This window comes from Taeniopygia guttata, chromosome 14 (genome assembly GCF_048771995.1).
Source record: "Taeniopygia guttata chromosome 14, bTaeGut7.mat, whole genome shotgun sequence".
Taxonomy (NCBI): domain Eukaryota; kingdom Metazoa; phylum Chordata; class Aves; order Passeriformes; family Estrildidae; genus Taeniopygia; species Taeniopygia guttata.
In genome coordinates this window covers 4589306-4615769 of record NC_133039.1, presented here as the reverse complement: position 1 = coordinate 4615769, position 26464 = coordinate 4589306, and the positions used below count along the sequence as shown (strand labels likewise).

Genomic DNA, 26464 nt, shown 5'->3' with positions numbered 1-26464 from the left:
GAGGCTGCCCTGTGGTACACACAGATGTTAGAATGCCCTGCAAATTAATGCATCTGTGAATGCATTAATTCAGGATGGGAGCTTTTCATAGCCCAGATGGAAGAGGTCTGTCAATCAGCAGCAGCACCCACACAGACCTGAGCTGGCTGGAGCAGCTGCCACTCCCTCACCCATCAGCACATCTGTCTTTTGATAGATCAGGTAAACCCAAGGCAACATTAATGAGTCCTAATCACAAAGGCTTTGCTTGCCTTTTACACTGCAAAATTTGCTTTGTTGTTGAAGCACTCAGGTGAGGCTTGGACAACTATAAGTCCTGGGAGGCTCTGTGGTGCCAGGGGACTGGTGTCACAGGAGTGCTGCTTGCTCCATGACAGCAACAGTGATGTGTCCTTTGCGTGGCACAAAGCTGGTGCTGCACTCTGTGCTCTGCAGTTTTAAACAGAAATGAGTTTTGTTTATTTTTATAAAGTTGTTGAAGCTGTTAGAAGCACAATGCCATTCTGATGGGAGCATTTCAGTAGGGTAATCTTGGCTCTCCACAGCCATAATGACATTAATCCTGATTCACATCCTGACGAGGCCCCATCCCATCCCTGTACCTCACATTCACTTGACTACAATGGAATGAACTTTCAAGAAGATGGATTCCGGTACCAGGAGCAACAAAACCAACTATAATGAAAAATACCACTCAAAAATGTTGAGGGCAGGAATCAAATATTAATCTGACTGATTAACTTCCCAGTAAAAATTGATGCCCAGCACTTCTGCTGAGAAAATGGAGTCTCTGTCTACACGTGGGGCCAAACCCTCAGCCTGCCTGCCCAGCATAGCTCTCACAGACCTGACCTCACAAGCATCCCATTGGGCTTTTACTTTTAGCTATCAAAGCTGTTCCAACAATATCTATTTTTCTCTCCATGTCCCACAGCAGTGGGGATAGGATGATAACCTCTCCACAGACACGACTTCAGTGTGGGAGCTGCCTGCTTTGAAAGATCTGCACTGCGTGCTCGCCAGCAGCAGGACTTCTGTAGCTTGAGGTGTTATCAAGGTAACAATAAAGCAGGAGCCAGCCCTGTTACCCTCAGTGACTCGTTCTGCTGCAGTGTGAGGCAGGAATCTGTTCTCATTTGCTTTGCCTTTACCTGAGTGTAACCTAATTGGAGTCACTGCAGCGATTCCAGAACTGTGCTAGTGTAACAGAGCAAGACCTGGCCCTCAGCCTGCTCCTGTGCCACAGGGAATAGCAGCAAAGATGGATTGATTAACACTGCAGGTGCATTTCCATGTGAATGTTTTAGCTTTGGCACCAGTAAATATTTGGCTCGGTGATTTGCACTGTGCTGCACGTCTGGTGACACACACAATGAGTAACGGCCCCAAACTACAGCTTTTCTGGTCAGGAGGATTGGCAGTCTCAGCAGATGCAAAAAGCAGGCTGGAATGTTATTGTTCCAGCTGCATTTGAGAAACACCAAAGAACAATAAAAACAGGTAATTTTCCTGCCATGCTTAAAACTCGGACCAATACATTATTCAACAGCATGATCAGACTATAATGAAGTTATCATAATGTACCATTGTTATGTATTAGCTGGGTATTACAATGGCTATAAAACAAGAGATAAAATATTGACTTCCCTTTTACAGGGCAATAGAAGCCGAGATTATTTCTACCACATAAAGTTACAATGTAATAAAAAGGGAGTTTGGGATTTAGTTTCTCTGAAGAGGGTGGAGTGAGGGATGCATTTTCAAAGTTGGATTGTTGCAGCCACCAATACTCAGAAGATGCATCTCACGACTACAAAATATTGCCATATTTGCTTGAATTGCCTAAGCTTTCATAAACACATTTGTAAACAGCAATAAGAGAATTTGAGCCCATTGTGAATTGTCTGAAAAGCAATTTGTTTGCATTCAAAGCCACTTAAATAGGGGAAGAAAAAGCAACAATAAAAGTGAATGTTCAGCACTCATTACAACAAACACAACTGTTCAGACACACACTTTCTCACTCATTTTCTCAAAGCTATCAGGGTACACAGTGCAGAAAGCCCAACAGACCAAGAAGTGTAAATTTAACCGCTTTGTGAAGCTTGCAGTAAGTTGGGAAAACCACCCCTGAGAGGTCAACATTGCATTTCCTCCTCTCTGTCCCCTTGGCTATGGTGGTAATGGTGTGGGGCAGCAAAGGATGCTGGTGGATGTTTCTTCAGAGATATTTCTGTCTCACAGGGACTCAGAGATGCTCTAGCTGGTGGCCATGTAGTCACTGGCCCATCTCCCTTTCATTCACTGAAAGAATATTTGTCAAAACTTTGGTTTTTTTCCCTGGGGTAGGACTGTCAGTGCTGAGTTAATGGTTGGACTCGATGATCTTGGAGGTCTTTTCCAACCTTAATGATTTTAAAATGGGACCCAGCTCATTATCCCTGAGGTCCCAGAGAGGTGCTGATGCAGCTACAGTGGACAGATGTCCTACGTCTTCCCCACTGCTGACCCCTAAGCACAGCATAGCCTGTGGCTTCCCTAGCCCTGACCAGCAAGATTTTTAATCCCAGAGCCTCAATTAATTTATCTTATATCCATCTGGAACATCCAGACTCCTCTTTGTAAACAATGATCACAATCAGATATATCCAAACTAAAAAATCACTTTATTCCAGTAGTGAACTTTGAGATTAAATATTGAACACACACTTGTGAATTCCTTCACTGCACCTCTCTCCCATCCTCAAAACCAGGTACACTCCAGGTATGCTCTAAATGTTAGAAGTTCAGCTGAAAGAGAATTCATTAGAAGGTCACCTGTGATAGCAGAGACTGGCCTTCCAGTTCAGTAGAAAATCCTTAGTGTACCATACACAGCATTTTCTGCACAGTTTAGGGAGGAAAGATGCACATGCCATGGCTGGGACATCAGCTGGGTAATAACTCTTAGAAACCACTGGGAAGAGCAAGTTTTCAACACTTAACAGGGCTCAGGTGCAGGGCTCAGAGGGGCATCCCCAGGGAAGCTGCTCTTGCTTTTTCTTTTCAGTCACATCAGTCCCCATCTTCACTCCCCACTGCCTTTCACTGGGCACTCAGCCTCTCAAACATGTGATGGAAAAGCAAGCGCTCTTCAAAAAGGAAAGATTTTTCTTTGCTCCTTGTTTCTGTCAGTTTGCCCTGCCCCATCCTAACTCCTGCTGATGGGAGATTTGCTCTTCACCTCCCAGCCTCGATGCCTCTGTCCCGCCTGAGCTTGAGGATCAGGCAGAGGGAGAGGATCTGAGTGGCAGGGGAAGGTGAAGCCACCTCTGCCCTAACGTCGTGTCCAGCCCACGTTGGAGAGGAGCTGCTCTGCTCCCGTGGGCCAGCCCAGCGTCACAGGCCATTAATCAGGGTCTCCACGCTAAATAAAGCTGTCACTCAATGAGGGAGGCTCCCAGCTCCATTAAATCCAGCCACTGACAACCCAGGACATGGAGAGCTGTCAGTTATCTGGGTTTTAAACACCAGCAGTCCCCTCTCAGAGCTCCCTCCTAATTACACATTAGAAGGTTTATGAAGGGAGAAGCTGCTGAGAGTTAAGGCCCGGCTGAACACCACTGGTGTTCCTCCTGCAGAGGACACAATTAAACGTGGCTGTGTTTGTCAGAGGCAAAGGGCTGGATTATCATGCAAAGCAGTGGAAGGACAAGAATGGGAAGTGAAGGCTGACAAACTGTCAGGCCCGGTGTGTCGCTCGCCAGCAGAAGTGAAAAAGGCCCCATGGCAGATGCCGGGGATGCAGCTGCACCCTTCACTTTGAATTTACTGACTTCTGCTGGTTCGTGTCCATGTTTGACACCGCGCTCCCTCATTTGGGTAAAAATAAATAGAAAGGGAAGAAAACAGAAAAACACCACTCAAGACACCAGAAAGGAAACTAAAGCGAGCGCTGCCCTCAGGGCGTGGGAAGCAAAACCCAGCATTTATGAGGTAGCCAATTCCCACTCCAAATAGATGGATTCTTTCCCTAAATCTCTGTTGCCTTCATGGAACTCATCATCTTGAAAGCTGGAGAGGGACTTTTTACAAGGGCATGGGGTGACAGGACAAGGGGGAATGGCTTCAAACTGCTAGAGGGCAGGGATAGATGGGACATCAGGGAGAAATTCCTCCCTGGGAGGGTGGTGAGGCCCTGGTACAGGTTGTCCAGAGAAGCTGTGGCTGCTCCATCCCCTGAAAGTGTCCAAGGCCAGGCTGGAAGGGGCTTGGAGCCACCAGGTCTAATAGCAAGTGTCCCTGCCCATGGCAGGGGGATGGAACTGGCTGATCTTTAAGGTGCCTTCCAAACCACACCATTCCATTTAGGTGCAAATCTCTTCCAGTTGCCTGACATCATCCCCTGCTTGGCAAAAGCACACAAAGTCCAAAATTGTGGTGGGGAGAAGAAGCAGAATAGAAAATCTCCCTCTGCTTGTTCTGGGTCAGGGAGGCTCTTTCTGAGGTGACAGAAGCCAGGAAGATGTGTCACTTATGGACATGGTCCAGTGGTGGACATGGCAGAGTTTGGTTTATGGTTGGACTTGATGACCTGAAGGGTCTTTTACAATCTAAATGATTCTGTGAGGCCCAACAGCTACACAGCTGCTCTGCACAGGCTGACCCATGGATGGAGGTCTCATGGGGCAGCTCCACATCCAGGGGCACTCCTGGCCTGTGGATCCCCGGGGTGTTTCACAAACACCTCCCTTGCAGACAGGGGAAGGCAGCTCTGGCTGGGAATGCACAGGCCACATGCCCACCACTAAAGCACAGTGACAGGAGCCTTTGGCTAGGACCTGGAGCTGGGAAAAGAGGGGTGAAGCCAGCTTCTCCATTCCTCCCAGCAGCACTGGGAACCTTGTGCCATTTGTCTTTTGCTCTGTATGTAAAAGCTGAGGGCACAATCTATTCCCCATTCCTCAGCCAGCCCAGCTGATGTCTGGGGAGCATTTACAGTGGCAGAGACAGAGCCTGCTTAATTGCATTTCTTGTAATGCACACAGAGCTAAACTGGAATCCATTTCTCTAAGGACAGAGAAGTTGAAGGAAAAGAAAAACTCCTCTTTTCTGTAATGTCGTCCTCTAGCACAGATCACTCTGGAAAAAATATTGGTTTGCCTGCTTCATCCCTGTGTGTGAGAGTACTCAAAATGCAGAGGAGGTACTGAGCCTGGTCACCTTCCATAAAGCCAGCAGAGAAACAGGGAAATCAAATGAGCAGTCTCAGCTGCCTGCTGCCACCATTGCTAAACCCAGCAGGGCAGAGGAGCCCTGGGAGACACAGCAGGGCTCCAAAAAATTCAAAGGGAAGTGACAAAAGGGAGTAAGGTTTGCCATTTCTGACAGAAAGCCATCCTCCTACTCTGATGGAAGAGTCTTGGCAGGGAGCTACAGCAGGGAAAATGAGATGATACAGCATTTAACGTTTGGGGTAATGAGGCCTGTAACAGATGACACTTGAGATGTGAAACACTAAGGTAGTGGTATTGCATTTAAATATTGGCAACAAGCTAAAGCTTTTCATCTGCTGCTCAACGCCCCCTTTTTTGACCTCAGAAGGATAAATATCTTTTCCTTTCTTGATTTTATGTGAAGAGCACAAGTCAACTGCTCTCCTCTTGGAACAACTCCTCCTTAAAAACAAAGGTTGCTCCAATCCGCACTCTAGTGCCTGTATAAATCAACATGCAAAAGCAAATTTTTTGAATTATATTAAAACAGGAGCTGCTCTGAATGACCAGCCCTGAGAGGAAGAATTCGTTCCCTGCTTTAGTTAAGCTCGAAATTCAGATTTCAGACTCTTCTGTGCAGAGATGAGGAAGAAAAGCAGCACAGAGAGGAAGCTGACACTTGGGTGGAATAAGCAAATCTTCCAATTAGTCTGTCTCCTCTCCTGGATCACATTTCACGCTTCCTACAGCTGCAACCAGAACGAAGGATGAGAATCCAGCATACAAATGCCTAGTTCATTTGCTACAGCAGCATGAATAGGATTAAAATAATCTGAAGAGGAATTAAATGCCTCGACAGTCAGGTTGCAAGAGCGGGAGAATAAGACCTCTTGTGTGCGTTTCCAGGATCAGTGGAGTGGGGCCAGCAAAAGTGACCCAGGGTTAATGCAGCTCAGACCTGCCTTGGAGGGACTATTTTCTTCCTACTCAAAAGGAATGGGGCCCAAATCCTACATCCTTAGCCATGAGCTGTGAAATGTTTGTTCACATCCAACAGGGAGTCGAGTGGATGAGTTTCCAATGTTACCACTCACACAAGCTGGATTTCCAAGCCTGCAGACAATCCGTACATGGGCTGCAGGTTTCCCCCTAAAATACTCTGACTCACAGAAAACCTGTCTGGGGGAAATGTAAGCTGGTAAGTGATTTTAAATGAACAAGTCTGGTTTAACTTGCTAACAATGCTGTTCAAATAAGAAAATATTTTCTGTCTCTGATGAAATAAGGACAGAACTCAAAAAGCTGATGCAGGTGAAGCACAGCAGTGTCATGCCTCTAACTGAAAGTAAACTTGATCACTCTGGGAAACCCCAGTGCTTTGAGAAGGTATGTATTTCCCTTGCTTTTATTTCAAAAGCAATTGACAAGTTAAATGACAGAAATAAGAAAGTATTTTTAGGATTAGAGCAGAGCCTCACTACAGAGCAAATTCTATCAGATGCAGGTATGGAAACCTGCATCTTCAGAGATAACCTCAATAATTTTCTTACTGGTCTGGTTGAATGTAATTAAAATCTTTGGTTTTAAATGCAACTTCGCATTCAAGACACAAACATGTTTCTTGATCAAATCAAACAGATAAGCATTCATTTAATCAATATATAATCAAGCAATGTGCAAGCACCTGGAAGTGAAAAAGAAAGAACCAGCAGCCAAGATGGTTATGTCAAGTATAGATAATGTCTAATTTCCTTCTGTGACAGAGTAGCAGACCTTGTCAATAGAGGAGAAAGAGCAGACATCATATATCCTGACTTCAGCAAATCTTTTGACTTGGTGACATTCAAACACCGCCTATGTGGAACAAGGAGCTGGTGGAGGTATCACCAGCTGGAAAACTGTACCCAGGGAGTGGTTATCAACATCCCCTGTCAGAGTGGAGGGAAGTTATCAAGGGAGATTTCACAGAGGCCTGGCAGCACTCACTGGCTTTCCTTAATGACTTAGTTCCCAGGAAATCTGTGCTTTTTGAATTTGCAAGGGGTACCAAGCTGCAATCAGGCTGGAGCACACACTGACTTTTAAAATTACCTTGTCCGAGTGGGGGAACATTCTGGAAAAAAAGCAGAGAACAGCTTCACTAAGATGCAAATCCCAGAAGCAAAGGAGCTCTGGGAAAGCACCAAGAAAAACTGTGGTGATGGTGAATTCCTTCCCCCTGCCTCAATGCTCTCCCTGCAGAACAAATGGGGGAAGAAATGTGTATGTGCTGCTGAAGCCCTGGCCCTATTATTAACAATAAAACAGTAATTAGCTGCTGTGCTCTGCTGCAGAAGGGGACAGATTTCTATCTGTGGTTCTCAAAATACAGCTTGCAAATACTTATTAGTCCTTGCTCCTGAAAGATGCTGTAAGCATTTAAATGAGTTTTAATTATTAACTATATTAGTTCATCTGTTGGATGATTTTCCAGTGATGTAACACAGTGAAAGCCAGAGTAGTCAGGGTAATTTTCTGTGACTATTCCTAAAGAGGAGAAAATATGCCAAACCACATAATAAACCAGTAACATCTTAATACTGGGTGGAAACACGTTCTCTCACAAAATCCCATTACCTTACTGGGATGAAAAACAGTCTCTCCACCTCAGCAGGGGTTGAAGGAAGGGAACTGATGGCATCAAACTCCCCACATCTCCCAGGGCTTACCTGAGGGTCGTGCCTCTATAATGTAGCCAGTTGTGGGTTTTTCTCCTGAATCTCCCTCAGTCCATTGCAGTGTCAGCCCAGAAGCAGATTTTGTCACCAGGATTTCCTGAGGGGAGCCAGGAGACCCTGAAGGAGGAAAAGAAAGTAGCAAATGAAGGTGGCATTAAACTGCAGCATGAATTGCTTCTGCTGAGAGAGAAAAATTATCTTGCAGTGTTGGTCAGCAAATATGCAACATAAACCAGCTCTGTGGGCTACTGACCTGACTTTTTCAGTAGCTCCAGTACCAGCAGTCACATATCAATGGGGTTTACAGGTCACAGGATCATAGAATATCCTGAGTTGGAAGGGACCCACTAGGATCATCAAAGTCCAACTCATGGCCCTACAGGAGATAACCCTGACTAAGGGGGGGTTACACCTTTTGTGTTAAGAAGGCAAGAGAAAAAGGACTCTCATTTTATCCATTGCCACTGCTATTTCTCATTTCAGAAGTGAAACTAGCCTGTGAGGTTCATGGAGAGATTCATGGGGACAGGCACTGCCCATTGGCTTGGCAAGATGCCATGGCCAAGTTAGAAAGGATTCCTGATCTACACTTGGTCTGTGGTGTGATGTGAGAGTTAGACTCTGGGAGTGCAAAACAAAAATCAGAGCTGTGGCCACTGCACCAATGGTTACTTACCTGCCAGGTTGGTATCATTGGAGGGCCTTTACCTTGTTGGATTATCTGTATATCAAAGTCACTGATCAAATAAGAAAACCAGCTCTGGTTACAGAGCTGAACCAAGCAGGGAACCCTGCCCTGCAGCTGCTCTAGACACAGCAAGAAATCCACAGATCTCTCCCCCTGCAGAAGCCAACGTGTCAGGAGAGAACAATTGTAAATTCTTTCTGGTTTTGTATCCAGGAATCTCTGCTGGTTTCAGCAGCTACTCCAGTTCTGCCCCCCACTGCAGAGCAGTACAGTCAGAATTATGCACTGCGCTGTCAGGCAGCAGCCTGGAAATCCCCGGCTGGCCTGTTTGCATTATGATTTATTTATAGTGTGTTGTTTATTCACATTAAACTTCTAGGTTTCAGGAAAAAAAGGAAACATGTTTTTCATGGCAGTTGTGAAATGCACTGAATCATGTCCCATGACTCAGCTTCTCCTTGGAGCTGGAAATTCATGTGAAGCCCTGAGTGCACCATTCCCTGCTGGTGCCCTGTGTTTGTAGAAATGATACGTGAGTTGTGATTTGCTTTTATAGTCCCCCTCACCTTCTGCTGGCCCAGCTGTGATGTTGGCTTGCAGTTCAGGTCCATAGGCGATGGTTCGGGCTTGCACTCGGAATAAATAGGTCATGCCCTTGGTGAGATCCCGGACCTTCAGCCAGCGCTGCCAGTTCCCCTTAATGTCCACAGTCACCACCTTGCTCACCCCTGGAACAGCCACACAGATAAAAAAATAAGAGGCAGTTTCAGTGCAAAAATAGAAATCAAGTGGAGCTTATTACATCTACATGGTAACTAAAATCATCTAACAGTTTGCTAAGAAAGTATTTCTTACAATTAGCAGGAGTTTAAGTAGTGATAATAGGCAATTTTCAGCACTGATAAGTATAATTAGAGTTTAAGCTTGATAAGTGGGTACTGACAAGGAAAAAACCTTACAACACATCTGGGAAATTACCAAGAGACTACATGTAACCTCAGTAATTATGCTGGGAAGAAAGGAGGAGGTAAACGAAGAGGAGTGCACATTCCAGACTGCTTCCCAGGCAAGCATTTCTCTGTTGCTGCTTCCAAATAACCCCCAACATGGTCTGGAGGAGGAACAAGGACCAGGTGTGCTCCATTCATCTCATCCTGCCATATCCACCATCCCCACGTGGATGCAGAGTGAAGGACGTGCAGCTCACCAGGACCTTGAGGCTGCAAATGCCACGGCAAGAGGGGATGCCACCAAAGCACTGAGAGCTTAAACAAGGCTGGAGCTGTGACTTGTGTTTCACTCTTCTCACTCTCTCAGAATTTTTCCTACAGGGATCAGTTAAAATCAGAGTTGTTCCCTTCACCAAGGTTCATAGCTAGGTTCACCTTTAGGTTCTCAATGCTGCATAAAAAACAGAGGGGCAATGAGTGCTTTGAAAACAAAAAAATCTGGCTTTCACTGAAATTTTATAGAAGTAAGTCAATGGAAAGAATTTGATTTATAAAAGATTTTACAGAATAAACATTTCAAATTTAGAGAGTCTTTCTGGTGGTTTTTTGGGTCTGTATATATACATGACACATTTCAAACCAAGAAGGTAGCAAGCAGAAGGTTCTTCCCACTAGAAATGGCTGCTTGCTAGTTTATCATTCCAAAAAACGCAGAAAGAAGATGTTTTCAATCCAGATGGTTATTTTATGCAAATCAAGATGATACTTTCAGTTTTAATCACGTAAATAAAGAGTAATGTCCAAGCAATTTCTGTTCAAAATTTTCTTCCAGATACAATTTATAACTCAGGGAATCTTTCCTTGGCTAACAAGGATGCAGTAAAAGTGCTCCCTCCTGCCACAGGTGAACTATTTCATTTCTCTGAGACAAATCAGGAGGCATTTGTCATTTTCAAGTTATGTTCCAAAAACAAAAAGTAAAAAAAAACAAAACAAAACACCAAAACCAAAAAAACTGTTGAAAAAGGCTCTGGGGCAATCTTGTTGTCTATTATTGTGTAAAACATAACAGTGTAAAGCTTAAACAATAAAAGGTCAAGCAGGGATAAGACTGTGCTAAAGAACAGATTGCTGCTGGAAAGGAATTGGAAAAATGGGCAGGTGAGTGGTGCTGGTGTGTGGGAAGGCAAAAGGTGTCACCATGGGAGGACAGCCAAAAATCAAGGGTGGGTGGAAAGTCAAAATATGAATGAGAGAAGCTCCAGGAGGGTCCAGCCCATCCAGGCTGGTGCATTGCAGTGCTCACATGGAGCAATGTGGGGTCTGGTCCCACATGGGCTATTTATTTAAGAGCTGCATTTGATGATCCATGTGGGTCCCTCCCAACATGGAATATTTGCTGAATCTGTGAAAATGATGGTGTCAAGGAAGGGATTCTTTTCCATGGCAGGAGAATAAATATGTTTGCTGAAAGAAAAAATGCTGGCACAAGAGCAAATGGTGGGTAAAGACTGGAAAATAAATGTAGGCAAATATTTTGCATCTGAGGAAGAGCCCTCCATAACCTTCCTGCTCACATCAGAAATCCTCCAGAGGGGAAGGAGAGACAAGTTGGAGTCGGGGGCAGCACAGGCAGAGGTGGGGAAGAGGGGAAAAGACAACAAAGGTTCTGAAGGATGCTAAGTCAAATACATGCAGAGAAAATATGATTTGACACTTCCATATTTTCAGAGGGAAAAAATTATTATTGAACATTGTGTAGGAATGAAGAAAAGGGAGTAAATACCCAAGCAGCCTGAACCTCCTGCATACACTGTGCACATTTCTTGCTCAGAATCAGAAATGCTTCCTGTATTAGCTCTTTGTGCTCAGACCTGTCAGCCATAAAGGCTGACAGTGCTTTTATTCTGGTGTTTTCAATCCTGAGTTTAACTTTCTCTGTGCATGAGACATGGATATTCAGACAATATAGATCATTATTCCTTACAGGAGAAGCAAATACAAGTGATTGATATCCTTATTTCTTTGGAAAAGAGTTTAAAATGGATTGGCAATGGCTGAAATTACTCTCCCTGCTGTCATGCTGCCAAAGCTGGACATCCTATTGAACTATTGGCAATCTACCAGGAATATAAAAATATTAATAAAGCCATCCACAAACTATGTCATCTTTCCTAATTCACCTTTGGAATTAATTTACATTTGTTTTCAGAGAAACTGCCAAATCTTTCTCTGTTGCTGTTCTGGCAAATTAATGAAACGTTTGTGGCCTGCACTTTGTTGTGATTTAACTGAACTCTGGTGATGGGTTAAAAATGCTGCCTGAAAACTCCGTGTGAAGAGACACAGCCGTGTCTCTGTCCTGTTATCCTGCCTGTCCTGTCACTGCAGAGGTGCTGCCAGTGATGACTAGCGCATTTGATGCCTGGGCAATCTCTGTGATCACAGAAGTGACACATGACGTGATAAGCAACACAAATGTGCCTGACAACTATTCTGGGATGGAGCCTACTCAGCAGTTTCAAAGGCAAAGCGTGGAGACAATCAGGCACTCCCAGGCTGAGCTTCCCCTTCGCCCAGACCAGGTAATGATGGCTGCAAAATGACTTTTCAAATCACACAAACTATAGTTTGTGCAAGAAAATGAGAGAAGACAAGAAAAAAGCTATATTCCACAATATTATGGCTCACTGAAGCATTTTGGCAAAAGTGGAATTGTTTTATTTACCCTTTGCCACCTGGCTTCTCTTGGAAAACAGCAGAGAGCAAGTAGGAAATTGGGCAGAGATGAAAGGTCCTACAGCACCGTTGTGTCTTTTCCCCATGAATATGTATGATCAGAGGTCTTTCTTACCCTGGACAGGGGCCAGAGGCTCGTAGACAACTCGGTAACCCTGCAGGACTCCATTTGCTGCTGTTGGCTCTCCCCAAGACACATTGAGGGTAGTGCAGGTGATTTCAGAGAAGGCCAGGAAGCTGGGAGCACTGGGTGCTGAAAGGATTGCACACAGATTGAATTGCAGCAGCAGGAGTCAATCTAATATACATATATATTATAAAACATTGCTTTATTTGCCCAGCCTAAATCTAAAGGAAATAAGCTGAGAATGGGATTTGTCAGTTGTATCCAAATGTCCTGTAATCAGTCAGAAACGCAGCCTGTCCTAAAAATACAGCCAGTCAGCTGTAAAACCGAACCTCTACAGCAAACAGGGAGAGGGCATGGAAGGGAAGGGCCCTCAGAAGGGTGCAATGGGAGCCACCTCCCCTTCACAGCCACCACCCAAGGCATTGCCTTCACCCTGTGCCAGAGCACTCCCAGCACATCCAGCACAGGGACTGCTCAGCCTGACTGGGAGGCTGCTGATCCAGCTTAAAAAAATAGAATAGTGAGGAATTCTAAAAAGCATGCTAATTGTTTCACAGGACCATCAGGGCAACTTCCAGGCACTGGAGATGAGCTCCTTCTGATTTCCAGGTGTGGCAGCAGAAAACAGAAGCAAAACCACAGACTGTTTCCTTCTAGACCAGCTTAGTTAAGGGCCAGTCCCATCTGCCACTTTGTTCTCATTTCAGCTGTATCCCTCCCTTTCATCACACTCCACTTATTTGATGCTTTTTTCTCCACTTTCAAGACCCCTACAGTGCAAAAGCAAAGAGCACTGCCCTCCTGCATGCCCCCTTTCCCCTGGCTGTGCCCAGGTGAGCAGGATCTGGTCCCGTACCCGCCTGGTGTGTCCTGCCCTGCGCGGGGCTGCTGCGGGGACCGTCCCCGGCCGCGTTGAAGGCGGAGATGCAGACCAGGTACCGCGTGTGGCTCGTCAGGTTCTTCAGCCGCACGCTGGTCTCCGGGAGGAAAAGGACCTTCACCTTCTCCGTGTCGTTCAGGGTGTCGCTCTCCCAGTAATAAATCTGTTGGCACAGCGAGACAGAATCCCAGCATTATTAAAGTTGGGAAAGCCCTCTAAGGTCATGAGTCCAACCATCAACCCCCAGGTTGGCCACTCAACCACGCTCCCAAGTCCCATATCCACTCATCTTCAGAACGCTTCAAGGCTTGGTGATTCTACCCCCTCCCTGGGCAGCCTGCTCCCATGCCTTCCCATGCTTTCTGTGAAGAAATTTTTCTTAATATCTAATTGGAACCTCCCCCGGCACAGCTGGAGGGCATTCCCTTCATCCTGTCATGTGTTGTACTATATCCTACACCTAGAAAGTATTTGGCCACTGCAGCTACAAAACAACCAGAAAGACAGTGAAGCCTTGCCCTGGACTCCTCGGTTAGTTGGTATACTCAGGTTTTTTAGCACATGCCAAATCTTTTCCTTAGCAAATATCCCTGAGTCCAGTGACCACGTAGCTGAGTACATCACTCAAAAATAGAGCAAAGGCTGAAGAATATGGCTTAATGACAGCAGGTATGAGCTTCCAGGGTTCACTGAGGAGAGGTCAGTTTAAACACTCCCTGCAATGCAAGCTGCCTGTCAGCACTGGCATCCTGACACACTGTGATGGTCCATAACTCCCCTCTGCACACACACAGCACTCACACCACTGCTGTTCACAGCACAGCCAGGAAAATGCCCTCCTCAAGAGGGTAACAAAGATTCTCCCTAAAGTTCCTTGGGGTGCTTTTCCCCCTTCTTCCATTACATAATTTTTACCCTGATGCTATAAAATTAGCCTTCGGAGAAGTTGTTTCCAAGCGGGAAATTGGTGCCAGCCCTACTTATTGGACAGGCCTGGCAGTGAGAGCATTACAACAGGCCAAAGCAAGCCAGAGAGCTGAGAGAACAAGCCAAGGCAAGACTCCACCTTGGCTCTCCAAGCCAAGCTGCTGAAGCCATCTATATACGTACAAAAGGGAAAGGACAGGGATTGATATATAAGGATGCTTGTTACTGCCAAGAAGGGATGCCAGATTATTCACACTGGCTTGGCTTTCCTTCACTTATGGATTGAAATTCGTGGAGAGAGGCAGAGCCAGACACTGAACCCAAGCCAAGCTCCAGATTTGCCCATTCCCACTCTCTGAAGGTCCATTCTCAGGCTGGAGATGCTGAGCAGCGTGTCTCTGCAACGTGCTCATCTCCTGCAAACCAAACGCAATTAATACCCTGATTTAATTTTGTTAAAGTTAAGGAAATGAAGCAATGCTTCCAAAATCTGACCTGGCTTAGGTTTCCAGCTGGGAGAAAGTTCTGCTCTTCCTAAAGGCTTGTAGCATTTGATGGAGAGAAAGCTCAGTTAATTTTCTTCAATACATTTCTTTCTCCCAGCTCTTGTGCAGCTGTGCTGCATTTTGGAGCAGATATGTTGCCTGCATAAGTGGAGCAGCCTCCTTATCTGCATCCCCTATTTCCCCCATGCTCTCCTTCTCCATAAATAACAACACACTCTCCCTTTTCTCTCCTCCCCCCTCCCAATCTCATTCTCTTTCTTTTGGTTTTGGGACTTGCTGCTGTTCCCTACTGCAGCCTGAGCACTGCTCTAATTTGCCTTATGTGGTGAGGGCGACTGCACTTTGTAGAGCTCTCTCACAAGTAAATAGCAATGCCAAGCAAGATAAATGGAAACAGTAGAAACGGGAGGATTGCCTTGTAGCCTTGGATGATCCCGTTCTGGCTGTCGGCAGGAGGGGGGTCCCAGGTGAGCTCCAGCTGGCTTGCAGAAAGAGAGTTGACTTGGATGTTCTGTGGGGCCAGCGCCGGTGCTGGGGAGGAAGGAGGACAGAAGTATTAACAGTGACAAGCAGAATTAGCTCATAGCCAGGTTTTTCATTTGCAGGAGGACGCTGGACAGACTCTGTTAATGCCACAAGTCAGCAACGAGCCAGCCCCGGGGTATCTGCGTCATTCGGATGTCTCGGCACAAGAGGAGCGAGGAGCAGCTGAGCCTTGGGACGTGGCTGTGCTCTGCTCCACACAGGCTGCCTTAGACACTGAACCATCTCAATCCTGCCAGTGGCTTTGAAAAAGAAAGGAAAATTTTGCCTTGGTTCCCTGGTAGACTGGGGTAGTGGACAGTGCTCCTCCTCAACTGTTCCTGGTGAGCAAGGCAGCCCCTGCCACCATCAGCCCAAATGCCACTCAGTAGCAAGACTTTGGGCTAAAATACTGCCTACAATTACCTCCAAACCCAGTCAGTTGCTAATCAATGCACTAATATTCTTTGTATGACAGAATGACTTTTAGTTTGCTACTATGACTTTTTGTTAGCTACACTTTGATTACATGTCCACATGCACACACTGGCCCTCTTTGGCTCCTGATGGCATTTCTTCTTTGAATTGTGCTGTGCTAGAAAACCAATATTTGAGTGCTCCTGGGTCGCTCCATCCCTGCCCTTCGTCAGGATCCCACTTGGTGCAGGTGGATTTTCCTCCCCAGCAGCTACTGAGGACACTCTGGTCTTCTGACCTGCTGTCTGAGCCTCCGGCAGGTTTTAACAAAACAGCTCCTGTTCTGTTCACAGAAAAGGTGCTGAAGCGTGTCCTGGTCAAACTGCAGAAGTGGGGAAAGAAAGGCAGGACAAAGGCTCCACTTCTCCTTTCTCTGTGTTCACAGTGCCATAGCCTTCTGCCAGACCCCCTGAGAAAGTTGTCTCTTTCCTCTCTGCCCCTTTCTGGGCCATAAATAGAAGTGATAAAATATTCACCGCTTGCACTGGATAGCACTGGTTAGCTGCTCCTCTGGAGAATTCTTTCTTAAGAGAGAATGACCTTCATAAGTCACACTTTTCTACCAATACTCCCTCCCCCCAGAGTTATAAAATAAAAAAGTAATTAACACCCACTCAGCCTGACACCAACTATTTATTTTGTTCTAACTGTGTGGTTTCCATATTATCACTGCCCACCCTGCCGTTAATGGAAATGTTAATAACCAGCGCCAGGTTGTTGTGACAGATGCTTGGGCTCATTATCAGAAATTCTTATTTACCGCTCCATTAAACGACAGAATCGCACAAAAAAACAATTCAATCAAAACTAACTGGAGGAATTTTAACAGCCACATTAATAATCCAAAACATAAATAAAGTTAATGTCTTTTGCATGTTTGCCATCGGCAACTCTATTGCAAAATTATTGCTATACAATTAAAACGTGAAAGGTAAAATTGAAAATAGCCTTTATCCCAGGGCTTGGTTAAAACTATTTATTTATTGTGGGTTTTTTTGTTTCCTTTCTGGCTGGATGGTGAATACATGAGGTGACAGTGACCATCAGTAAACCCCAGCTTGGTCACGAGGGTGCACTTGTCTAATTATTGCCCTGCCTTCTGTGCTCGTTGCTTGGCTGGATGCCCTCAGTGCAAGGGAGTGCTGTTAGGGACCAAAAACCTCAAGATTTTGAGAATTTCACAGCACAAACCATAGCATGAGGCCAAACAGATCACAGAGAGCAAAGCTGAAAACACATCCTGGAGATCTGCCAGGATGACATGCTCAGGGAAACAGAAACATGTACAATCACAGAGGAAAAGGGGTCCCTTTAGCAGTGTATTTCCTTTCTAAGGAGTGACACAGCTGTCTGTCCTGAGCTGACAGCTTCACAGTGCTCTCAACATCCAGGTCTGAAGCAGCACCCACCAGAGCATTTTTCTTTGGATGCCATGTGGCAGCCAGGAACAAATACTGCTTCTGAGACATGACCATCAGAGGAGGCGGTGTGTACTACTCACTGCCAGAGAAACACTGCTTTTCCTCACCCCTTAATGCAGCACATCTAAGAAACACAGCAGTTAAACCCTGCCAGTGGTAACTCTGCACCGACACAGTCGCTGCTGGAGCTGCACTTTTGCTGGCGCGGTGGAGAAAAATTTGACGGGAGGAACGAAAAAAAAGTGTGGAAAAAGACATTTCTCTTCACTACTCCAGAGCCTCCACAAGATGCAAATTGTTTGGTTTTGTGCCCTGTAAGTCTGTCCCTCTGTTCAACTCTCAAAGGCTGATGTGTCCCTCCTCCTCTAAGCACAGATTTCTTGTTGACAGCGAGGGACAGCAGAAGAGTGCTGCTGATGCTTGATGTGGCTCTGTGAGAGAACATGTTCCATTAAGGGTGAAGTGAAACACTTCAAAAAGAAGGAAACACATCCCTGAAGACCCCACCTGTTTGCAACCCCAAACCATTCCCTGAAAATATGGATAGCCTGTGCCAATAAAAGCAAGCACATTTTAAAGGTGAATTCAAAAGGCTTTTTGCCTTCTAGGAATGCACTTCAAGATTACTGAGCTCGGAATTTTTCACAGCTGTTGAAATCTCAAATACATAAAAAGCAATGTTAGAGCTGCACACCTCACACTGCTTTAGGTGTTAGTGACATTATCAACTATAGCAGGAGTGACACAGACCCCTGAGGGTCCAAACACAGCTCTTGAAGGCAGGAGGGTCCAAACACAGCTCTTGAAGGCAGGTGGAAAGCATTTCTCTTTCCCTAAAAAAAATATCTGTGCACTCATGAAGTCGAATTCTGTGCACGTATCTTGCTTTGGAATCTCATGCAGATATTTGCAAACATTTATTTTCTTATCTGATTTCAATTTACCTTTGAGATTGTCTCCTTGAAACTCTCTCGGCCAAAGCCTAAGGAGAAAGACTGAGCAGGTTGTGTAGTAATTAGTAACAAATAGTAACAAATATGGGCTGGGCTGCTGTTGGCAGGATCACGTAAAGACAGCAAATCTATCCAGAAACGTGGTGAGAGTGTCAAAATAAGCCTGTAAATAAAGTTACACATCTGAATCCACATTTAAACATATCACTGCCCTCATTTCCCAGCTGCACTGAGCAGCCTCTGCTCTCACTGCAGGCAATTTGAGCTTGCAAATGCTTCTAACCTTTAAAGAGAAGGTGCTTTAAATCCCCAGTGGCCTCCCTGCTCCTGAGCTCTGTGCTCTGCAGAAGGTTCACCTCAGCTCTTCTCACTTGGGATATTTGTTCTCTGGGCTGTGTGGACCCAGAGCTTTCCATCAACATGGAGCTACTATTCCTTTCCCCAGTGACAATTGCCACGATGCTCTGTAGCACAGGTAGGCTACAAATCCTTGTGATTCATTGGGCAAACTTGATAACTGGTTTTGTAAAGCATCCTTCACTGCTCTTATATCTGCTCCAGTTTCTGGGGAGCAGAGAAGTTCTCTACTGGTTTTCTAACTGTTTCTGCAGTGGCAGTGTTACTGGCAGACAAGTTGGGGACAAAATTTCCTGATACTTGCATGCCATTTAAGTAAAGATTCAGGCCAAATATGAAGAGAAAAATGCAGTGAAAGAGACTGAAGGGTTTCCTGTGCATCAGCTTGATCCCAAACAATCCCAAACAAATTTCTGTTTTGTAAAGACCACTGATCTTTTTCTGTCTAGCAAGTGTTTCCCCCAAGTTCTTCAAAGCATGACTTGGAGAACATGCCTGCCTTTTTTCCCTAGTAGTCAATATGTTTTCATTTTGGTGTTAGCACCTAGAGGCCAGAATCTCATTGCACAATGTGCTGCATAAACACAGAACAAAGACACAGCTCCAGGCCCCCAAATCCTCTAATCTGTCTCCACATTACAATGGAGGGGTGGTTTCGGCATGTTCTGAGTATCAGCTGTAATTTTCCCTACCTAGTGATTAACAACAAGGGTAAGGAACAGCAGTATTCAGTTCAGTGTGTGCTGATGGTGAAATCTTGCACACCAGAGCTTCCAAAGTTTACACACTGATTCCTGGCACACACAGTCATGGAAAATAAGGGTAAAAGGTTTGGAAAAGACTCAGACATCCTCCTGGGATCAGCTTGCTGCTCAGATTTTCATGTAATCTCAAGCACTGACTTCTTTCCAGATTGTGCTGTCATTCCCACACAAACTCTGCCAGCACCTCCCTACTTTAACAGCTCTTTAAATAGGGGTGTGTGTAACACCCATACTTTAAAAATAAAAATAAACAAAATAGGGATATCTATAATAGAACACTAAAAAAATAACTCTGTATTATTCTTTTTGATGCCTAACCTAAACCATGCTCACTATATGGAAGTTATATCCCTGCAGTGACATGGAGATTGTTGCTTCTTCAGCTGCATCCACTGCCTTCAAGTCACAGTGTAGATAAGCAATAGTTTAGTGGATTCTAAAGCCAAACACAACACAACAAACAGAAGGTCACCAGATAAAGAAGTGATCAGCAGAACAGGCAAAGTGGGGTTTTCTTGCAGTACAGGCTTAGAGAAGAAATGTGAGGATGGTACCTCCCAGGAATGACCAAAAAGGTGAATCTGCAGATGTCTGCAGTCACTCCTTGCACGAAGGAAAAGTGGCAAAAGAGAAGAATGTTCAGTGTTTATTGGCCATTTTCTTACAGAGTCTGGGAGAGAGCAGTGGGAGGATGGAAGCTTCCCTGAGCAGCAGAGCCTGGTGCCATCAGGAATGCTGCAGTGAGTGATGCTGATTAGCTCAATGACAATTAGTCAGTTGTGCTTCAAAACCAGCTACTGTGAAGCTGCTTTCCACTGTGACAGAGCAGCACAAGCTATATTTAGAATGTAAAACACACTTCCCACTAATTCCTGCCTGTTTTGGGCTGGGCTTCACCTCGTGATGAAGTCGGTGCTTTTTCCAAGGGCTGCGATTTCTGTGGTTACTCAGATGTGTTTCAGAGGCACTAAGAGAGGCAGAGCCACATTCCAGGGATGTGGGTCTCAACCCCTCCAACACACTCCATTGTGCCTGAGTGCTCCTGCCCTCTTACTGAGCAATTTGGCACCAACGCTGCCCTGCCGGGCTTGTGACACCCTGAGACATGAAATGAGTCTCAGCAAAGGAGCAACCTGGCCTCCCCCTCATTGAGATGTGCAACTGGTTGGGGGAGGAGGCTAAAGCAGCTGTAAAAGCCAGGTTTTAATTGGGACTATTCCTTTCCAAGGGATGTTGATGTATGTGATGATTTACACAATTGCATAGAACAGTATAAGAGAAACTGAAACATCTCCTCATGTACCAGTGGAAGTGAACACAAGAAGAACTTGGAAAACATCTCTGATCTTCATGAATGCTGGAAGACAGAGCAAAAATGGAAAAAACAGACATAGAATAGAAAGACAAAAAAGAGAAAAACACGTTTTAGTGGAGAAGAAAGGGTGAGGAGGAGAAAGAGAACAGCTGTCAGGATGAGAACTCTGGGAGTCTGGAACACCTGCAGTAGTTTTACTCTGTGCCATCTTGTCTGGGTAGGCAAACACTTGGCTCCCCTCTCTATACCACATTTAGTACAGTAGCTGTGTTTTGCCACATCAATTTTTTAAGGGTATGAAAGTAATGAAGAAACATCAATTAAAGCAGCTGCAAATGATCCCCAAATGTAACATCCCCAGCTTCTATGCTTAGCACTGGGAAGCTTCCCAATGTTGGCACAGGTATCTTCAGCACCTGAAGAGATACAGGAGGGAGGTGGGGGTGGAGGGAGGGAGAGAGGACATTGCTGCAAACTGAATTCCTGAAAACTGAAATTAAACAAGTCCTAGAAGTGGAGTCTCTTTTCCACAGACACAGGTCTAGAGGTAACCTGCTAGTGCCCTTTTTGAACTGATGACCCATTCTCATCCCGTTCCTTACCAGCTCTTCCAGTGGTGGTGAAAACGCTGTTGCTGTGATCCCTAATCTTTTAATGGGGGTTTGGATTTCCCACGTGAGTGAGCCATGTGCAGTCTGGGAATTTCATGGGGCAGACATGATCTGGGTGATCAGAACCATGGCAAACCTCACAGAGCAGTGCTGTGAAAGAGCCTGCAAACAAAAACTATACATTTTTCTTTTGCTGAATTGCAGAGTTCTACTTAGCAAACACAACCCTAGAACAGGCTATCACATTGCATACTGAGATTATCCATCAAGGAAGTGAGAGAGCCTGGCCCAAAACTGAACAGAACGGTCAGACTGCCTCTGGAAAGGGTGTACAGGTGGTTAAAACAAGAAGTGGGGGGAACAATAAAATGAGCTTTTCCTTCTATTTCTTTCATGTCAGGAAAGATATGATCACACACAGCCAGCAGAGATGGGTCATCAGCAGGAACAGCAAGAGCCTGACAGGATTGGGTAGGCACAAACCTGCGAGCTAAAACCTCCTCTCTTACATCCATGCAAATCAGGGATGGCTCCTGCAGCTCCCTCTCCCTCACATCTGTGCACTTGGGGGTTTTCTCCACTGAAGAGCAGACACAGTTGTGTAAGGAGAGCCGTGCTAGCTCTGATGAGTGCAGGATTCACCCCCAGGAGGTGCTGAAGGTTGTTGAAGGGATGGTGAGGAGCTGCTGCGTGTCTGATCCTCTCTCGTGTGCACTGGGAGCAGTACAGGAGAGGAAAGCACTGCTCTCCACTCTCTTACAAGTCTACCCATTAGAGAAGCAAAATTACCAATTTCAGATTATTTCCCCAAACTCTCCAGGACCCAAAATTCCTCCTCCTCTATTTGTAGTCAAGTTCTGCTTATTATAATTTATTAATGCCACATTTGAATATCATAATACCACAAGATCATGCCAGCTGACAAAAGCACCCACTTCACATCCACTAACAGCAATGGCAGCACCTACTAAAGTCTAATCCTTCTGCTTCACTGCAGCCAAGAGAGCGTATCAAATAATCTCCCCTGGGTTTGCCATCTACCAAATGTCAAAAGCTTTATCTGAAAAAAGTCAAAGGGCACAGGTGAGATCTGCCCCTGAAATAACCTTTCACTGTGGCTTTTATGCCAATTTGGGTAGCTGACCCCCACAAGGAATTAATTTAGGATTTACAGATTGCAATGGTCAGGGAACCCCAGGGAGCCCACAGAAGACTGTGGTCTTGTGCTCCTGGGGAGAGAGAGATTACATTTAAATTTTCTTGACTCTCTGAGAGTTTTCTCTTTCTTTCTTTTTCATCCCTGAGGTCATCGCTGCAGTTTCACACCCCCATTCCATCTCAGTGCCTGGACTGCTGCGGCCAAGATATTTTTGATTATTGCTAATTCATACTTTCTTAAGAAAAAATTGCAACTTTTCTGTTTTCAGTCTACAGCAGGCAACCTGAAAAGCCTCCAGTTCTGTGATTGACGACGGATACAGCAAACAGATGTCAGGGAAGAAAACCAACTGTGTTTCTCCACAGCTGGCTTCACAGCAGAGCTGTACAGAGGAGGCAAAACCACAGGAGTTGAGACCCATATGAAAATACTTACAGCACAAATTTTGCTCACATATCCCAGGATGACTGCAAACAAGCAAAACAGGACTGCACAATTAGGCAAAATAGGAACTTGGCTGCAAATATAACCCTTTAGTCAAAAGCACTCCAACTCCAGCCTATGTCTGCAGGAACATTAGTTATCAGCCAGGGGCTTCCCCACTTCTTTACCAGGGCAATTTCTGGTTCATTAGACTTCACTACTGATTGCTCATGTTTTCTGAAAGGAAGGTTAATTCCTCTGCTTTTAATGGAGTAGCTGTGCTGTCTGTTCAGGAAATCTCTGCGTGCAGGATCAGGTTTGTCCCCTCCCGGCTCTCCCAGCCACAGAACGCTGCAGCAAACAGCTCATCTGTCTGTCCTTCCCTCCACAGCTGCAGCACAGAGCCACGAGCCCTCCTGAGGAATTTGGGCACGGGGATCTGCCCCTCTCAGCCTACAATGGGCACCAAAAAATCAGCATCAAATGGTTGGAGTTTGAGTTCATCCTCAGAGCAAAACGCTGCCTGGCAATCACAGCCCGGCGCTCCCGGCCAGCGCATCAAAAGCCGCGGATATTTTTGCTAGGACAGAAACATCTTTCCTACATTGAGACGTGATAAAAAGAGGCAATTAGACCCGAGCTAAGCAGGAGCTGCCGCACTGCATAAAGCATTGTGCTGTACCAAAGGCTGCTGATGACCAATATGAACAACTTAATGAGCTGTTAATGAGGCGCGCGTTCGGCTTTTACTTGCAGCATGAAAACATTGCAAATCATTTTAGGGAGCTTTGGACTGTCAATGGAGAATTAAAGATGTCAAATAAGCCCATCAAATCTATGTCTCAATCTGGGCACTGCTTTCCATTGCATTCGCTTAAAATTCCTTCTCCTGTATGGTAGAATAACTTGCTTTGACAGCACTACGACTCTCAGACTTTGCTTCCTTCTGCCTTGACATTAGATTTCAGTCTCCAGAGAGCTGCAGGGATGTCTTTTTGACATGTTGACATTAAGGACACTTCTTCCACAGACTCACACTGGCACGGTTACTTTCTGTCTTGCCGTTGTAAGAGCAGCTACTGAGCTAAGCTACCAAATCTGGAAGTCTAATTAGCAAAACCTTCACATCATCTGTAAACAGATTAAGAATATAAAATTACCCTTAAAAATAGCCAGTTTGAGTAGGAAATGGAGCCAAGTCTTACAGAGAAAATTCATTTCCATAACTCCCCAGCACTGTAACAATAGCAGCAGCACACAAGCAGTGACTAATGCTCTAATGTGGGCACACTTTAGTTTGTTATTTTTTACTGTCCTGTCACAGCCCTGTAGGATTAGATCCCACAGCCAAATGCTATCAACACTCCTGCTACCTTCAGCGGAGCTGCATTGAGGGGAACAGCAAATCCAAATTGGACTTGCTGCAGACAAGCCCTTAGTTGAGCCCCTGTACATAGAATGAACTGGAGAAGTTTAAAATCCACCAAGAAACACTGATGGGATGTGCCCAGTGGCCAGTCCTGCTCTCAGAAATGGGATGCTGTTGGGATACAGGTGGATTGAATTCCAAGAGAAACTGGAAAGAAGTTACTTTCCCAGACCAATCGGGAAATGTCTCACCATTTTTTTTTCCTTTCATCTTCCTACAGTTTGCCTTTCTTGCTCTGCTCTGACTATACTCTGTCTTTTAGCACATTATTGGAGAACATGGCTTGCATCTTTAACTCCAAGCTGACAGGAGACCTTCTTCCTTGGAGAGAAAGACACTGGGGACAGGATGGCAACCCAGGGTCACTCCTGGAGCAAGGCATTCCCAGAACGTCAGGGTAAAGTTCATCCAGAACTGAGCAGCACATTGGAACAGCTCTGCAGGTTCTTTAAATGTAAAGGTGAGGGGGAAAAGCCAATCAGTTTCAAACACCCTGCCATCCCCCAAAAGTAGCCTCTTGCTGATGTCCAGAGGTGTCAGCAATTAAAAGGTAAACACCCTTTTATTTCAAAGGCTTGTTGCTCTTGAAGTGCCGAAGTTGTCCTTTGTTTAAAGTTTGAGCACATGAAACCAAGAATTCATTTACCATTCTATTTCCCAGTGGCTTCCCTCCATCCCCTTTTGTTAATCGAGGGAAGATACTGTCCCCTAGGCTGACAGGTTTTAGACTACTGCAGTGTGAAATGGCCACAATAATCCTTCTCTTCCCTTCTCCAGTGGCATCTGGGATGGCACTGCCCACCCAGCTCTTGCAGCTGTGCCAGCAGCAAGGTGCTGCTATCTGCAGAGGCACAGCCAGCACAGCATCCCACCAAGACAGGAGAGAGCAGCCAGGGCTGCCAGCTGGGATGCGCTGGAATCTTGTCATTCCTCTCCCAGCCTGACACCAAGGAGGCACAGGGGACTGCACACAGCATCTCCTCTGCTGTCTGGGCCAGGGGAGGAGATGAAGCTGCTGTGCTGTAAGAGAAAGGGGGGCCTAGGTAATGCTGAGGGATCCCCTTCTCCAGAAAGGGACTGAGGTGGCATCACCGGGAGAATCTGGAGCGCAAACATAAAAGAGTGAGGCCTGAGGGAAGAGATTAAAGCACCCAAGGGCAAAGGAGCCTTATCCTGCCAACCTTCCTTGCCTTTAGCACAAAGAGATGTTGCCCCAGCACAGATAACCAGGTAAGAAGGGACAAGAGCTCTGTGCTGGAAGCAGATTTTAAAGGGGAGCCAAGTATTGCAGTCAAGTCTTTGCTTCCTTACAAGGATTCTTTGTCCTTATCATAGCTCGCTCTCTCAGTGTAGCCTATTCTGTCCCAAACCTATTTCACTATTTTTAGTCTTGGAGCTTTTTTCCAGGTGGTTTCTGTTTCTGGCCTGTGAAATGCTGGAGATGGCCAGGCACCTCCATGTGCTTCCCCTGACATTACTGGAAAAGCAGATCTTCCCTCCCTGTGTCAGCTATGGGTGAATAAAATAAAATTTGTGAAGTTCAGGAACACCTGTGGAGCTGCAGGCTGGAGGGCAGATGAAAATAATTGCACATAACAGGAAGAAATTTGGTTGGTGTCTGCTAGCTTTGCACTAAGAGATGGATTCAGCTTTTGAAGACAGAGGTAAGAAGCAGACATCACCCTGCCCCATTGCTGTTCTTTTCCAAGCTACAGTTCCACTTGGAAGAAAATGAGAGAGCCAGGTAATGTTCTCTGAAAGATGATGGTACAACCGAAGTGGCATTTCAGTGGAGGACTTCTAAACAAAGGGATTTGTCTCCCAGCTCTTTTTACTCCTTGCCTTTCCCATTACAGAGCCACCTCTCAGAGACCATTATTAAAAAGAACAACAACAACAACCCAGCCTCATCAGTTCTTGTGAATTCTGAAGGTCACCAATGTCACCATCAGTAATAATGACACAGATCACTCCCCTCTTCACACAAATGGATTTACAACCTGTTTAAAGGCTGATGTCTCTCGAAGCACTTCACCCCTCCTGCCACCCCCTCTCTGCACACACTCGCTCTACTCCAGCAACAGCTGCTGGAAGAAATGATGAATTCCATTACTTTTCATCCAAAACAGATTTGCAGTATATGGAAGAATCACTGAAGGCTGCAGGCTTTTTAGCACAGGATTTGTATTGCCACATTTTACTTTATTCACCTTCCCAAATTAGGTGAGGCACATCTGGCCCAAACCTGTGATTTCTGTTTAATTAAAATGCAGGTAGTGGAGTCTCCCAAATTCCAGAGCC

At 45.5% G+C, this 26464-nt stretch overlaps 1 protein-coding gene across 5 annotated transcripts in view; it reads right to left on the bottom strand.

Moving 5' to 3' along the window:
* Positions 1-26464, bottom strand: part of SDK1 (sidekick cell adhesion molecule 1) — a 384502-nt gene that overhangs the window by 18231 nt on the left and 339807 nt on the right. For all 5 annotated transcript variants that reach the window (XM_072935801.1, XM_072935799.1, XM_072935800.1 and 2 more), the window contains 5 exons: positions 15148-15263; positions 13276-13462; positions 12405-12542; positions 9167-9328; positions 7904-8029 (listed from right to left, as the gene is read on the bottom strand). In XM_072935801.1, coding sequence (XP_072791902.1) covers positions 7904-8029; positions 9167-9328; positions 12405-12542; positions 13276-13462; positions 15148-15263 — 729 coding nt within the window. The remainder of the gene's footprint in view (positions 1-7903; positions 8030-9166; positions 9329-12404; positions 12543-13275; positions 13463-15147; positions 15264-26464) is intronic.